Source organism: Fistularia commersonii, chromosome 7 (assembly GCF_037954325.1).
Source record: "Fistularia commersonii isolate RoL2024-O1a breed Wild chromosome 7, RoL_Fcom_v1.0, whole genome shotgun sequence".
In the NCBI taxonomy this organism is placed as follows: Eukaryota; Metazoa; Chordata; class Actinopteri; order Syngnathiformes; family Fistulariidae; genus Fistularia; species Fistularia commersonii.
Window position 1 is genome coordinate 11147420 of NC_141290.1, and position 16010 is coordinate 11163429.

The window sequence follows — 16010 nt, forward strand, 5'->3', positions numbered from 1 at the left end:
TTTTCACTCTCATTTAATTGTAAATGAAAGTAATAAACCCATGGTTTTCATGTCTAACTTTTATCCTCCACGGTGCCAAGCATATACTTGTTTGTGACTGTTCAGTGTGTGTGTGTGTGTGTGTGTGTGTGTGTGTGTGTGTGTGTGTGTGTGTGTGTGTGTGTGTGTGTGTGTGTGTGTGTGTGTATGTATCGGCAGGTATAAAAAAAATCCGCTAAATCATGAAGGCTTTCTACATTGATCGATAAGAACATTAATCAGCTCCTGAAGGCACTATTCTTAGTGAAAATTCTGGTAACTGAGGAATATGCTGTTTGTGTATTTTTCTATGAGCATGCACCATCAGTTCTTGTCAAAATCTTCTTGTCTTTGCAACTGGACTTCACTTCTTCAATTTCTTCACTTGAAGATGTTTCAGGCCTCATCTGAGAGTCTTCTTCAGTTCTAATGACCTGCATGGAGTTTCCTAATATAACCGCCAGGGTTTTGGGAGGGTCCAGTTTATGCTGAGGATGTCGTTCTTTTGAGACAAAGGAGCAACTTTTGGGGATTACTTGGATTGAAAGGTGAAAAGGTAAAGCCAGACAAAGGAGTGAAACCTGACGGACCACATGGACTGAGGTTCAGGTGGAAGTTGGGCTGGTTCTGGTGGTGAATCTTCCCTGTCCATTCAATTCCAGGTATTCCCCAAAATATACTCTTTTGTCCCCACCTAACTACACCTCCATTAGTACAACCACCCCCTTTGACCTAGTGTCTTTCAATCAATCCACCATTTATATAACAAGCCAGCATAACCTAGACCCGGCCACAGCCCTGGCATTTATATTTGGAAACTCCCGTCTCCTTCTTGGATGGGGGGGTGAAATTTCTTCAAGTGAAGGAATTCAAGTAGACAAGAATATTTTGACAAACATTCACCATGACCTGGATGACTGAGAACCTCCACAGACATGCTCCGTCCAGTGTGGAATGTGTACATTCCTTCATTCTTTACCACTTTCCTGCAGACAGGACTGTCAGAGCCTATTCCGTCTGTCGTTGGATGAGAGTTGGGGTTCGACCTGAACCGGCTGCAAGTCGATCACATGTAGAGAGCATTCACTCATTCATTCAAGTGACATTTAAAGCCATGCAGCCACTCAGTTCCATTCACCGTCTAAGCATTCACATGTCAAAAAGAGAAATCCATTTAAAATGGCCTATTCCATCTGACAGCAAATGCCCTGTCACATTCATACATTTTTTTCTATTTATATTCTTTTTTTTTTTTTTTCTTTTAAATCTGTATTTAAGGGACTTTAAAATGTATAATATATATATATATATATATATCATCAGCAAAGATGATATAATATGATATAATGATATAACATATATATATATTTTTTTTTTCTAATTTTTATTTTTTTTCCATTCAGCCACTCCCTTCATGGGTCACCAAAGTAAATCAAACCTCCATTTAATCTTATTTGCTTTGTCATCATCTCTCACATGTACTACCTTAATTTCCTCTTTCACAAAACCATAAATCTTCTTGTAGGTCTTATTATATTTTTTTTATTATTATTGCATTACAAGGGGACCTTTGTATGTGGAGTTTACATGTTCTCCCCATGTCTGTGTCGGTTTCCTCCGGATTCTCCTGTTTCCTCCCACAGTCCAAAACCATGCGGTAGGTTAACTGGAAAAAATTTGGATAATTGCCCCAATTGAATGAGTAAGTGAAGGGTTGTTTGTTCATATATGTGGCCCTGCGATTGACTGGCAACCAGTCCAGGATGTATCCTGCTTCTTGTCCAGTGACAGCAGGGATAGGCTCCAGCATCCCCCATGACCCTGTGTGCAGGATAAGTGGGAGAAGATGGATAAATGGATTATTATTATTATAACTGATGAATTTGGCTTGAAATTAAAAAAAACGCGGTGCAAAATTATTTTGGCGTTCGGGTCTCGTATGCGCTTATGACAGGCATAAGTGAAGGAAATTTGCCGCAATGCTCGGCCAGGCCGCTGGCTCAGTCGGGAGTCCGGAAAAAAGGAGCCTGTTAAGTACATTAAAATACTCATTTTCCCATCTGAGTGAATGTGACATCTACACCTGACTGTGTCCTCCAGCAGAGAAGACAGAGCGTTTAGTTGTCACGCGCCCCCTAAACCAAAATGCAGAAGCACGCAAATGTAGAAGGACATGTGTGCACAATCTCAACGCTGCAGCCTGTTCATGAAGCTATGTCAGAGCCTGAGCGAAGCTGCTGGAGAGTCGCTCTCAGATAGCCGGCATGCAGCGCAAGAAGTTGCAGAGCACGCCAAACAATGTCTTTAAATTCTTTTTCATTCTTCATTCTCCTGTCATACGACAGATTTAGAACAGCACCAGTCGGTCCAGATGAATGAACCTGTCTAACTGAGTAACTTTTTGTTTTTTTTTTCTTTCTATTTCACGTTGGCAGTTTGGGTTGAGGAGCAGCCAGGCGCTCACGTCATTGTTTCACACGCCTTTAAATTGTACGGATTGAAAAATGTGAAATGGGTATCTTCTGATTGCCAGTTTTCATCCCGGCCCAGCAGGGGGGGGGGGGAGGCTCGGGGAGGGTGACGGCGACATAATGAGGAGACAGAATTAGAGAAGAGAGGGGGACAGTCATCCGCCGCTAGTGGAGATCTTCCTGCTTTTTTGCTTTTTTTCTTGCTGCTCCAGCTCGATTAAAATCCAGCATTGATGTGAGGATTATGCTATTAGTCCATACCGGTGTTCTCATTAGCCGCCGCTACACAGAGACGGGGCTGGAGAATTTGCAACGTTCTGTTGATTTCCCTTCTTGACTCATTTTGCCGTTTTGAAATGTACAACCGAGGCTAAAGCGTGACGGTTTTCGGCATTGTGTTAGGCTGTTTAGTTTCGGCGTAATTGCATATTCATGCCGGCACTTCTCAATATTTCAGTGACACTCAGTGGTGCAGCATTATTAGGTTAAGATCATTTCAGCCTGTCCTCTCCCGACCGGTTGAGGCAGAAGGTCGTCCGCCTAGAGCCGGAATCTGTCCAAGATTTCTTCACCAGTAAAGGCCATTTTTTTTCCTTGAAAGATTTCTGTTTAAAGCAGCCTATTTCATTTGACTCCAACTGCTCTGTCACATTTATTCATGATTTTGTCTCTTTTATTTGTTTTATTTTTATTGTTTCTTTTAAATCTGTTTTTTGTGGATATGTATGTCCCGACGATGTCCTTGAGTATTGAGTAAAGTGCTTTAGATAAAATGTATTAATATTATGTGGACAGCACTTTGGCGCAGTGGTTAGTATTTCAGCCTCACAGCATGAAGGACCCTGGTTTGATTCTGACCAGGGGACCTTTCTGTGTGGAGTTTGCGTGTCATCTGCGTGGGTTTCCCCCGGGTTCTTCAGTTTCCTCCCACCCTCTAAAAACATGCAGGGTTAATAGGAAAAAAAATTGGAAAAATTGCCCAAAAAGATTGATTGATTGAGTGAGTGACAGGTTGTTTGTCTATATACTGTATGTGGGCCTGCGATTGACTGGCGACCAGTCCAGGGTGGACCCCGTCTCACGCCCGATGACAATTGGGATAGGCTCCAGCATCCCCCATGAACATGGGTGCAGAATTAGTGGAAGATGGATGGATTGTTATTATTATTATTATTATAACTGTGATGAATTCGGCTTGAAATTAAGCTTGGAGGTATGACCGGTGAGTTTAGAACTCCAGAAGTCTGAAGGCAAAGCCCCTGCTCCTTTACAATGGAGTGGTTTATTCTTTTCTGGGGTCAAATGCAGAAATATGAAATTTTCTGGAAGATGATCTTTTTTTGTTTCGTTTTCATCTGACATTGGTTGGTAGGTAAATAGCAATTTAGATTTTAGTCACAGTTTGTGTTAGTTTGAATCAATGAAGCTCCGCAAATGTAGTCTGTCCATCGATCCAATAAAGCCTTTTATTCAGCAAAGCTAATTTGTCCCGAGCTTTCATTTAAAAGTGTAATAAATGTGCAAACTCTCCAATCGCACACGGCAAATGAACTCGCTTTGCTGATGACTAATGGTACTTTTGTTTTTTTGGGATTGGACCAATCTTCCCCGCATGTTGCCTCTCCCCTCAGCGAAACCTTTGTTTTTTATGTCTCACAACGTTCGTGTCAGTTTGTTTAGCCTTTCGTTATGTCACGTGCACGGCGTACCGTGACCACATGTAAGATATCTGAGCATGCATGGAGAACTTTTAATCAATACGAGTGAGCCATCAACGGGATTTGAAGCTGCGCGGCAACGGCGAGTGTGCGCTCGGCGCGTGAACCGGGTTGAGACGGCACTCTATGCCGCTTCATTTAGCCTGGAGATAATGTTTTTTGTCTCTCTCATTTTCTCTGTGCAATACACACAGACACACACAGGAGCAAGAGTATTAGGCTCCCCACTGTGTTCTGCGCTGTGTTGTATGAGGAAGATGGGAATTCCAACATCCATTATCATATAATTAATTAAGACTGAAGAAGAGAAGTCTATCTAGCTCAGACGAGGCTCTCAGTGTATTAATTATACTGATATTATGGTAAATAGTAATCATCTCTGCTTCCATGTCAAAAAAAAAAAAAAAAAAAATCAAGGCTTATTAAGATGTATTTGGAGACGATACTATTTTGCTGTATTAATCAGGAAATGGCGATGATATTCGAATCCACTTGATAGACGTTTCCTCCTGGATGCAGGCATAGCGATCCAAGATGGACACCTTTTCATAAAGACCCAACTTCAAGAAATAATTTTCCTGGCCCGAAACGACCCGCTTTTTTTGTTTTTACCTGCACATATTCTACCGGATTAAATACCAAGGCTGAATTCAGGCCCTTTGATTTCCACTGACTGCTTCTGCTCACAGCTGGAGTGAAATCGTGCCACCGCAGGCGAAGGAAATGAACATGACCTCCGAGAACAGAAGGAGTGCCTTCACAAAGAGTCACTGGCACAATAAGAGAATATCTACAAAGGCTGGGTCCAAACACTCTTGGATTTCTTTTGGTGAAAGCCCTGAGAGGTTTTCAAAGAGTCGCATGGCGTCAAATCAGGATCTAGACGAGTTTGAATTCCTTTCTGCACGAGTGTCAGGTCGGCGTAAAGAACTGAATCAAGACAACGCAGCGTCAGATGAAGCCGAATCCTGAACAACCTTGATATTGGAGCTGATCGGACAGTCATCGTCAACGTAACATTTAGATCTTTAAAGATTATAGGTTTTTTATCAGTGGTTTGATTCTGAAGATCGGAAAAGAAGAAAAAAAAATCTGAAAAGTGATCGCAAGCATGTAGGGTTTGAGCCACTGCGGGAAAAACCCGGGCCAGCAGTGACCGGGTTTCTCATTTTTCAACTCGGACTCGATGCGAAGTGAAGCTTCTGAAAAGCACAAACATCTTTTGTTGCTCTAGAGATGAGCAATCGATCCTTGCAGTTACAGAAGCGGAGAATAAAAGGGAAAACGTCATTTAGAAAAACGGATCAGTCATCCCTCTGAGACCCCTTAGAAAGTACAACATGATTCCTGTGAAGATAAAATTGCATGGAATTCAGAACTGATAAAGCCATACTAATATTTGAAGGACAAAAAAAAGGAGATTTTTTTTCATTAATTTATACACCCTCAAATTTACAGATATCAAGTCAGGTCACGACAAGGAAATTTTGACAAGAGAGACGTGCAACCATTCACTCTGTCATTCACAAATGCGGGCCATTAAAAGTCAAAATGAACCTCTTGCATGTATTTGTACTGTGGGAGAAAACAGGAGAAACCCATGTAGACTCGACAAGAACACAAACTCCGTACAGAAAAAAAAAAAAAAATTATATATACATTAAGTATCTTTTTTTTTTTCACACACACAGACATATATATATATATATATATATATATATATATATATATGCATACATACACTGAAAAATCCAAGGCAACACTAAAATAACAGAGCCTAGATCTGAATGAATGAAACATTCTCATAAAATCCGTTGTTGTTTACATAGTTGAATGTGCTGACAACAAAATCACACAAGAATTATCAATGAAAATCAAATTTATTGACCCACGGAGGTCTAATTTTGAGTCACACTCAAAATGAAAGTGGAAAAACACATTACTGGCTGATCTAACTTAATGTAACGTAATGTCTTTCAAACAAGTCAAAATGAATCAGTGTTGCTTCCTGTTGGAGTTACAGTTACAGTTAAATATTCCCTTTATTTTTTGGACCAGTATATGTTTATGCACACACATACACAATATATATATATATATATATATATATATATATGTATGTATGTATATATATATACATCATCAAACTGCTACACTTTCCTTGATTCTGAATTCAGATCCATTGCCCTAACTTTGAATGTACCACTCTGATGTAACCTGTCCTTCAGTGTTTTTTTTTTAATGATTTTTTGAGTTTTGTGTGTGTTATACGCTCGCATTACTGAGCAGATTTATCTCTGACAATACCTTAATTCGTTATCTAATTTGTTTGGACAAAACGGAGGGGAAAATTGTTTTCGTGAAACAGATTCCCGAACCAGGTATTGACTTCTTGTCGTCCGCCCGGCACTGCCCAGCGCCTCCGGAATCAATTATTTACCTTTTATTTTGCCGTTTTCGAGTCAAATGTTAACTGGCCCTCGGACAACAATGATCGTCTCAGACATGATGGATCTGAATGACGAGGAATTTACAAGCTGCTGTTCACTTCACCGGAGCCAACAGATATTAGTATTTTTTTAATCTTTGCACACTAAAACTCATAGTGACAAAGTCTGGGCTGCAATTCCGTTTTTACTGTTTATTTACACACAAGAGAATCAGTGTTTTAAGCATGAATGAAAGAGTGGTTTTATGTCTGTATATGACCAACAGGTGAAAGATCCACACAAGCCTCCATGGTTCTCTGAATGAAATTTATTTACATTCTTAAATTAAAAAATTAAGCTTGGCACAAAGATGTGGTGGTTAGTGCTACCGACTCGCACCTAAAAGGTCCCGGGGCTCGATTCTGAACGCGGTGTGGACTTTGCACGAGTGGGTTCCCTTTGTGGTTCTCCAGTTTTCTCCCACAGTCCAAAAACGTGCAGTACATTAGAAACCATGAATTTCACAGACGGGTGAGTGAACGCTGAATGTTTACATGTCTCTATATGATGTATGATTTGAAAGAACGACTCTACATGTGTGCCTGTGATGGATTGGCGAAGCCCACGTGACAGCTTGGATAGGCTCAAGACCCCCCCGAGTGCAGAACCATGAGTGCAAGACAAATAGCATAGATGATGCATTAATGAATGAATGAATGAATGAAAGATCCTTAGCCACTTAGAGTAGACAAGCAAACCCGAGCATTAGCGTATTTCCTTTATGTTGCATATGGTCTTTCCATTATGGGGGGAGTTTTGTTCTTTTGTTGTTGTTTTTTTTTTCACTACTACCACCTCTACCTCTCGAGAAGAATTATAGAATAATTCGTCTTTTTCTTTACCTTTCCGCTACTCCCTTCAGCGGTCGCCAAAGTGAATCAACCTCCTCATCTGCATGTACAACAATTATATCTACATATTTGCCCACTGTTCATCGTCCATTGACTATGATGTTTGCAGATGACATTGTGATCTGTAGTGGCAGCAGAGAACATGTAAAGGAAAGATAAATGGATGGGTGTTTGACATGGGTTGTTGATGAATAAAGTTTACTCACAAAAAGACCGAATACCTGTGGGGCCCAAGTGGAGAGTGAGTATGGTTCAGAGACACTGACGAAAAGACAGGAGGCAGAGCTGGAGGCAGCAGAGATGAAGATGTTGAGGTTCTCCTTTGCCGTGAGGAGGATGGATAGGATCAGGAGTGAGTCCATCAGGGGAACAGCACGTGTTTTGAAGAACAGCTTAGATGGTGGAGATCTGGGAAGAAGGATGCTGAGGTTGGAACTGCCAAAAAAGTGGGATAGAGGAAGACCAGAGAGGTGATTTATGGATGGAGATGACATGAAGTTGATTGGTGTGAGAGAAAAGGATGCAGAGGAAGATTGGCAGGAGGATCTTGTAACGCTTGTGATTTTATCTCTGTGTCTCTGATAGATAATCACACCATGGCATCCCATTCAGCTGTGAGTATTCGGATTCTTGACGTCAACGATAACCCTCCGGAATTGGCAACGCCATACGAAGCCTCCATATGCGAAGACATCAAGCCGGGCCAGGTAATTTTTTTTTTCCCCAACCGAACCCCAAAATTTACAGATCCTGTATCAAAGCGGTCCCCTGGACCGCAGCTCTTTATCTGAAAAATACTCTGAGAAAACAGACTGTATAAAGGAGGCACGTAGTTCGGTAGATGCTATTTCACTTGTGTTGGTGAGTCAGAAATATCCCAGAAGAATGAATTAATCCCGTATGCGTTCTGGAGATGAAAAACTTAACTCATAAAATAATCCAGGAAGACAGTAAAGTGATTTTAAAGTTTTTTTTTTGTTTTTTTTTTTTCTTAATAATACAAGTCAAATACAAATTCACATGAAAAAAAAAAAAAAAAAAAAGAACAAATAAAGGCAGTGTTAATTAAGCTGCCGGATATTTTGTTCTTTGTCACTTCAGACGCCCACGGAATTTTCAGAAATTGTATTATTTATTTATGTCAAGATTCAGCTGTTTATTGTATTGTCTTATTTTTCTTTATTTTGATTTTAATGCAATTTATTTGTTTATTCATATATGTATCTATTGTGTATGTATTTGCTTGTTTACATATTTATTTTAATAACAACAAGCAGCCTTAAAAAAGGACTGCCACAGGACGTGTTCCTTTTAATTTGCCAGAAATCCAGAATGTGATATCAAAATTAAGTCCCCAGTAGGAGCATGCATCCGACAGCATCCTATCCTTCCCATAAATAGAAGTGATGCTGCTATTCTGCGGTGCTGTGATTGTGCCTGAGTCCAAGGGTAAGCAGTGAAATATAGCAGATACAGAGGCTAAAAACGATATCTTTGTCAAATCAGTATAACAGTTAAGTCCTCATGTGTATTTACATGTTCGTTACCGTGTTTATGACGTTGCAATAACAACCGCTGGACATTTATCTACAGCCTTTGTTCTTTACACACCCGTACACGTAGTCCATCGACCTCCGCAGCCCGAAGGTCGCTCTGGCTAGCTGCCCTCTTGGGATCGTGCTCGCGGCTGCAGACGAAAAAAAAAAAAAATAAAGAGCTTCCACTCCGACCTTCCCGTAGCTCTGGATCCAGTCATGAAGCTACAATCAATTAGGGAAACAACCTCCAGTTAAATTTCAAGGATTTATTTTTAACGTTAAAAACAGATAATCTCCGATTTGACATATTATTTAAAAAAAAAACCTGGTTGCTCATTTCACATTGCAAAAATATTTTTTTCATGTATATGCTTGTTTTTGGAATCAAAAGGAAGCAGTGCAAGAAGAGTGCGGTGTAGCATTAAATCGCCGTTCCTCAGCCTTGATGTCTTTTTTTCCTTTCTCTTTCAGAGAAAAAGTCAAGCGTTGAACCACCGCGCTTTTGTGATTCATTATTTACAGCTTTGACGATCAATACCAGAGGGAGTCGGTTTACTAACTCTGTCTGTTCAGATCCTGCCGAGGAGTAGTACTAAAAATATAAAAATGACAACCCCTTCATTTTGTATAGATTATCAACTTAAAAAAATTGATTTATTTCTAATAATGATGTATTTATTTGCAACTGAATATTAAATGCTTGTTTGATCGTGAGATTTTGTGCATTGGCTTGTGAAGTGGTCGTGGGTCAAGCTTTGTTGCGATTACCAAATTTTAGATAGCAAACAAATAGAAAGTAAATGGGGTGAATGGTACATAGAGAGTATTTACACCTCGCGGTTCTGAACTGCTTTACAGTAAAATGCGTTCAGTCACTGGCACACACCTATGGTGGCAGAGCTGCCATGTGAGGTTCTAACTAGACTAATGGGAGCAACTCTGGGGTTCAATGTCTTGCCCAAGGACATGCAGATGGGAACAGCTGGGGATCGAACCGCCAACCAAACCAACTTAGCCAGGGTCACATAGAGTAAATATCAGTGGCCAGTAAAAGCACAGTATGTCTGCCAAGGATTTACAGGTACTGGCAGAATCTGGCGGTCGGAGACCCTCGTTCCAGCTCCCGCGAAGAAAACAAAGCAAAAACATTCCTTGGTTCCATTGTGGCTTATTGGCATTTAATTGGAGAAGAAACAGCCGTCGAACTTCACCTTCTTCGGTTATTTTATTTTTTTCTTGGCACCGCGCTGTACCCCGGTGTCAGGACTACTGCGCATCAGGGAGAGGATGAGAGTGCGTGGAGTGCAGAGGTCGAAAACAAAAAGGGAAATAACGTGAGCAAGCACTGCCCCATCCGCACATAGGTCGGCTGTTACGAAACCGGCATTATGGAAACACGGCCATGTACCAACTCCCAGGGGCACTCGGAGTTAACCATCTCGCTACCAGATACTTTGGATTATAGACAAGCCAGGTATTGAACCAAGAAGTTACAAGACGATGCACTCTACAGCTTAGCATGTAGCAGCAGGATTAGTGAGAACGACAGGATGAATTTTATAATCTGTGTCAGATTGTATCCTCGATACAGACCGCTCCTTTACTCTATGATGGCAAGACGGAAAAACAAACTGTTTTTCTACTGCGGATAACACTTTATTCACACAAGTCTGTGTGAAAAAAAAATCAGTGATTCTTGATTAATTAATTCTGCATTAATCTGCATTTGCAAACTAATGAATAAAATACATAAATAGATAAAATAAAAGCAAATATATTTTCATGATTCTAATTTCAAAACCTAGTCCGGAAAATAGTTATTAAATTTCGATTAGAAATGTTAAATTTGAAAATTGAAATGCTTTAGCAGAGTGCTTTTTCATCTTCAGAATGTTGAAGTATATTTTGACTCATAGCTAATATGAGTAATGTACAATCCAAACTGCATTGTCATTTTCTTCTTCCAGACTGCTCATTCTGTGAAATAATCAAAATTAAAAGGCAACATGTATTTATGATTCAATTCTGAAATGTACTCCAGCAAATTGTCATCAAATTTTAATTAGAGATGTCAAATTTGAAAAAAGTAAATGCAGTAGAGGATACTTTTTCATTTTCAGAATGTGGCAGCATATTTTGATTTTAAATGAGTAAGACGTAATCCAAACATTTTGATTTTCTATCCCGCTGCATATAAAAGGTATGAAAATTCAATTTGGATTTGCAATCCCAAGTGGTGTAATACAGTGACGTCAGTGGCCCATCTTCTTCTTCCCGGCTTGGTTGGGTATTAATCTGATCATGCAGATTAAAATAAAATAAAATAAAATAAAATAAAATAGAATAAATAAAAAGCAAAATATATGAAAGATTCAATTTTCAAAACATAATTTGGCAATTTTTTTATGAAATTCTAATTCCAAATGTCAATTTGAAAATTGAAATGCAGCAGAAGAATGCCTTTTAATTTTAGGACTGCGGCATCGTATTTTGATCCATAGCTAAAATGAGTAATAAGTAATCCAAACTGCATTTTAATATTGAATCCCGCTGCACCAAAAAAAGCATCTAAATTCAATTTGGATTTCCAATCCCAAGCGGCATAAGACTGTGACGTCAGTGGCCAATCTTTTTCGTCACGGCTTGTTTGACCTTTCAAATACAACACACTCAGCTGTTTACCTGCTAGCTGATCGCTGTGGCTTGTTAGCATGGTACTTCCTAACGTATTCACGCAAATCTCACGCCCGAGCTAGCCTTGTACTTGGGGCCTCAAAGTTAAGGACCTAGCAGAGCTGGTTGAGACTGAGAGGAGTTTTAGCTCGTTGATAATGGTTTCACACAAATCTTACAATTACGGAACCAGATAGAATTGCAGAAAATTTCCGAATCGGATGCTCCTGACAGACTTGAGCAGACACTGTTATCACGGTATATTTTGATCATATCAAAAAGGATACCCATAGCTGGGCGTCCCCTTCCAGACACCACCGCATCGACTTCCTGAAGGACTGAGAAGAGTCTGTAATTTGCTCAATTCACAAATTTTCTGCAATTCCAACCAGTGCTGTAGTTGTAAGATTTGCCATAAAGCGTTAGGGAGTAAGTATCAGCTGGTGACTGCGAATGGTTGATTATCTCGCTATGACTTGCGAGTGAGTGACTTGTTTATCCCTGTGATCGAATGGCGACGGGTCCAGAGTGAGTCCTGTCTCTTGGCCAATGACAGCTTGGATCGGCTCCAACCTTGACCCTAAGTGCAGGATAAGCGATATAATGAATGAATGAATGAATGAATGAATGAATGAATGAATGAATTGATATCAAACCCTTATTCTTGCTGAAATCTTGTCGTGGCAGCTGGACTTGAATTTCTTCACTTGAAGACATTTCACCCCTCATCTGGGAGGCTTCAAGTGAAGAAATTCAAATCCAGCTGCCACAACATGAAGATTTCGACAAGACTTCACCATGACCTGGATGACTGAGAACCTCCATAGAAAGATTAAACCATTATATTGTTCTGTACCTTTTTTGTGAGCCAAATTCTTCCCATAAGTAAAAACAAAACAAGATGGCTCCTAACCCTACATCAAAGTGCAGACGGCAGAATACGAGCGCCGAATCGAACAACGGAGTGTTTTATGCACCTTAGCGTGAATCACGACGGAAACGCAGGTAAGGCCGCAGTTATTTCCAATCCGATAGAAGGTCGGGTCTCCTCATTGATCACCATTAAAAATGGACAAAGTCATTAGGGTGTTTTATTCTCCGCGCACACAGTCAACAGGCCCTGGGCTTTGTTGGACCCAATTATATGTGCAGAGCGAAGGAATAATTAAAAAAAAAAGGAAAGCAAGGCTTTAAAAGGGCGGGGAGGGGGGTCTGCACTGGAAGCTGCATTTACATGTGTAATGAGGCTTAGGCCTCTACTCCCCTTGATCCTCAGACTCTTAACCACTTATAGCCCCCCATGCATCTGCAACACTGCCTGTGTGTGTGTGTGTGCCTTTTTGACTACATTGTGTGGTTTCACCCTGCCCCCCCCACACACACACATGCACACACACTCCCACATCACCGCTGCTGCCATCTGCGAAAAGCCCAAATTAACCTTCAGCTCCTAATCACACGGACATGATTAGTCTTCCAGCGACCAAAAAAAAAAACGAAAAGAAAGAAAAAGAAAAGAAAGAAAGATCATTTCTGGCCCACAGCATTTTAAAAGAAAAGGTTTTTTTATTTGCATGCTCATTAGATGAGGATGCATAAAAACATTTCACACTTTTAATTGCAGAGCAAAAAAGGTGGAGGAGTGGTGATTTCAAAGTCACTCTAACTTCCCATTTCGCTATCTATCTATCTATCTATCTATCTATCTATCTATCTATCTATCTATCTATCTATCTATCTATCTATCCCTCCCTCTCTCTGTCTTTCTTTCTCTCCATCTCTCTCCCGAAATCTCTCTATCACTCTCTCTCTTTGTATCTTCCTCCCCCTCTTTCCCCCTTTCTCTATGTATCCCAGCATCCTTCTATTTCTCTCTTTCTGCCAATTTCTGTCTCTCCTCCGGTCTCTCCATCTTTTCTCTCTCTCTTTCTTTCTCCCCGTCACATTTTTTTTCTCTCTGCCCATCTGTATCTGTCTCTCTCCCTCTCTTCCTCTTTCTCTGCATCCCAATTTCTCTGTTTCTACTCTTCCCGTCTGTTCTTCCTTTCTATGTCTTCCCAGAAATGTCCATTGTTGTCCTCAGTTGTTTATGTCAACTTCTTTATGAATTGTCTGCTGATATTGAATGGAGGCGGTTTTAAGATGCAGATGAGAGGCGGTCGTGGTGGAGATGGTGTCGGTCGGAAGGGCACAGGCTTGACAATTTTCTCCTCCGTTCATTTCCATATGATACGTGAGTTTGTTTTTACATTGGATTTTGTGATTTCAGCAATTTTAAGGTTATATATGCAATTTTATTTATTTATTTATTTATGTTTTTATTTTCAGAGTTGGAGCTTTCCTTCTTAAAAAAAAAAACACCTCAAAGCGCTTATTTGTGAAATATGGTGGCTCCGCACCGACGCACAATGGCCGCACAGTACCCGTTGGGCCAAAAGGAACGGACCAAAGCATCAGAAAACGGGTTTTTGATTTCGAAATTAGATTCAATTTTTGCTCCAAATCCCCAGAATGCTGTTAATCAACTAGGCGCCTCTGACCGGGGGGAACAGTTCTCGGAAATTGAGATAATTAAGTCAATTTTTCTCCCGCTACGTGTGGTGATGGGAAACTGGCACAATGCCACAGAACCTAAGAAAATGCACTTTGATCAGCTTATGCTCACTTTACCCAAGAGCTGAATTATATTAAAATTATGAGTGAAATGATAGAACACTTGCATGTCTTTATCTGACATGTGAATAAGAGACTTAATTATTGTATGTCTGTAAATGTGAATGACTGTGTGTCCATATGTGGCCTTACAATGGGCTGGCACCTCACACTGATAAACATCTGGGATTGGCTGGAGCCCTCCTGTGATCCCAAGTACAGGAACAGCAGTAAAGATCATGAATGAATGAATTAATGAAATAATTCAGGCTCATTTATAGTCACGTTAGATTCACAAATAGGTTTAACTGTTTCAAACATCAACCAACTCCGCCTACATATTTCCCATGTGTGCTTTACGTTGCCATGGTTGTAACTCAGTGCAGCCACTTGGGGCGGTGCAGAGTTCAGCGTTCCGGTTCAGATAATAAAAAACATGGCAACGTTGGAAGGTTGGACGAAGAATGCTTCTCCCTGGTTCTACCAGTATCACGTTTTGTTATTCTTCTCTGCTCCTTTCACTGGAGGCAGTTGAACATACTGCGCAACAATGCTTCCCAATAACTTCTGGTTGGTACCATTCCGTTAGTTGCATTTGGCTACGCAAGAAATGAACGAATAACATTAAATGCAGCAGCATTTAGCATATATGAGCCTTCACTTTGGGCAGACACATAAACACCTTTTATCATGGCAAGTTCCCTTCTCCCGTGTTGACGCTCATATTTGCATAACACAAATGTTGCATTATTACGCTATATATATATTGCCTCGAAAAACCTTGACGCTCATCATCAAATACTTTGAAAATTGGACTGTCTGGTAAAGAAATGTCCATTTGAATATTTTCAATAGTGCACTGAGCATTCACTGAGCATTTAATTAGTAACTCAGTAACTATAAAATATATTAGTCTGTGAAGCCTCTCTCTGTGAAGGTTACGGTCAATTGTTGTCCAATCCTGTTGTAAAACTGGATTTATTCATTTATAATTTTTTCCTTGGAGTTGTTTCACTTCTTGTTCAAGACGCATTTTCACTTCTAAAAGGTTGTGCAGAGTCTCTGCAATCCAACTAAAGATGTTGGGGTTGGACATGGGTCAGAGAGGGTTTATTAGATTAATGAATGACTTGTCTTTCAGCAACTAGGTTGATCGGGTTTGTTATGTCAAAGTATAAGTTATAATGACACGTACAAATTACCGGAGACTTATCTGATTGGGTATCAGTGAAGCTGATGTGCAGATTGAAAACTCGAGAAGTCCGTTTGTTTTCTCAGGCTGAGGCTGAAAGCGATCTCTCAGTTTGGCAAAGATGGCTTCTGTGAGTGAAAGAAGAATAATTTCAAACTGGAAAGATGGTCGCTGAACAGACGAGGGGGTCTTCAACACAACCTTTTCGCCCACGTACAACGCCGTGCTGAGATTTGTCCCGACACACACTTCCACAGATCCGCCTGCACCCTGCAAACCACCTGGGGAGTTCAAAAACCTAAACCAGGCCCTGGCGTCTAAGGACTTTTGAATTTTTTTTCAATATTTTTTCTTTATTACGATACCTTTTTTTTTCCCAACGCAAACAAAAAAAATGTCATAAATAAA

General features: G+C 40.3%; 1 protein-coding gene across 1 annotated transcript in view; it reads left to right on the forward strand.

The window, feature by feature from the left end:
- Positions 1 to 16010, forward strand: part of cdh22 (cadherin 22) — a 105517-nt gene that overhangs the window by 55196 nt on the left and 34311 nt on the right. The window contains exon 8 of the mRNA XM_086149788.1: positions 8133 to 8254. Within this exon, the coding sequence (XP_086005914.1) occupies positions 8133 to 8254 (122 nt within the window). The remainder of the gene's footprint in view (positions 1 to 8132; positions 8255 to 16010) is intronic.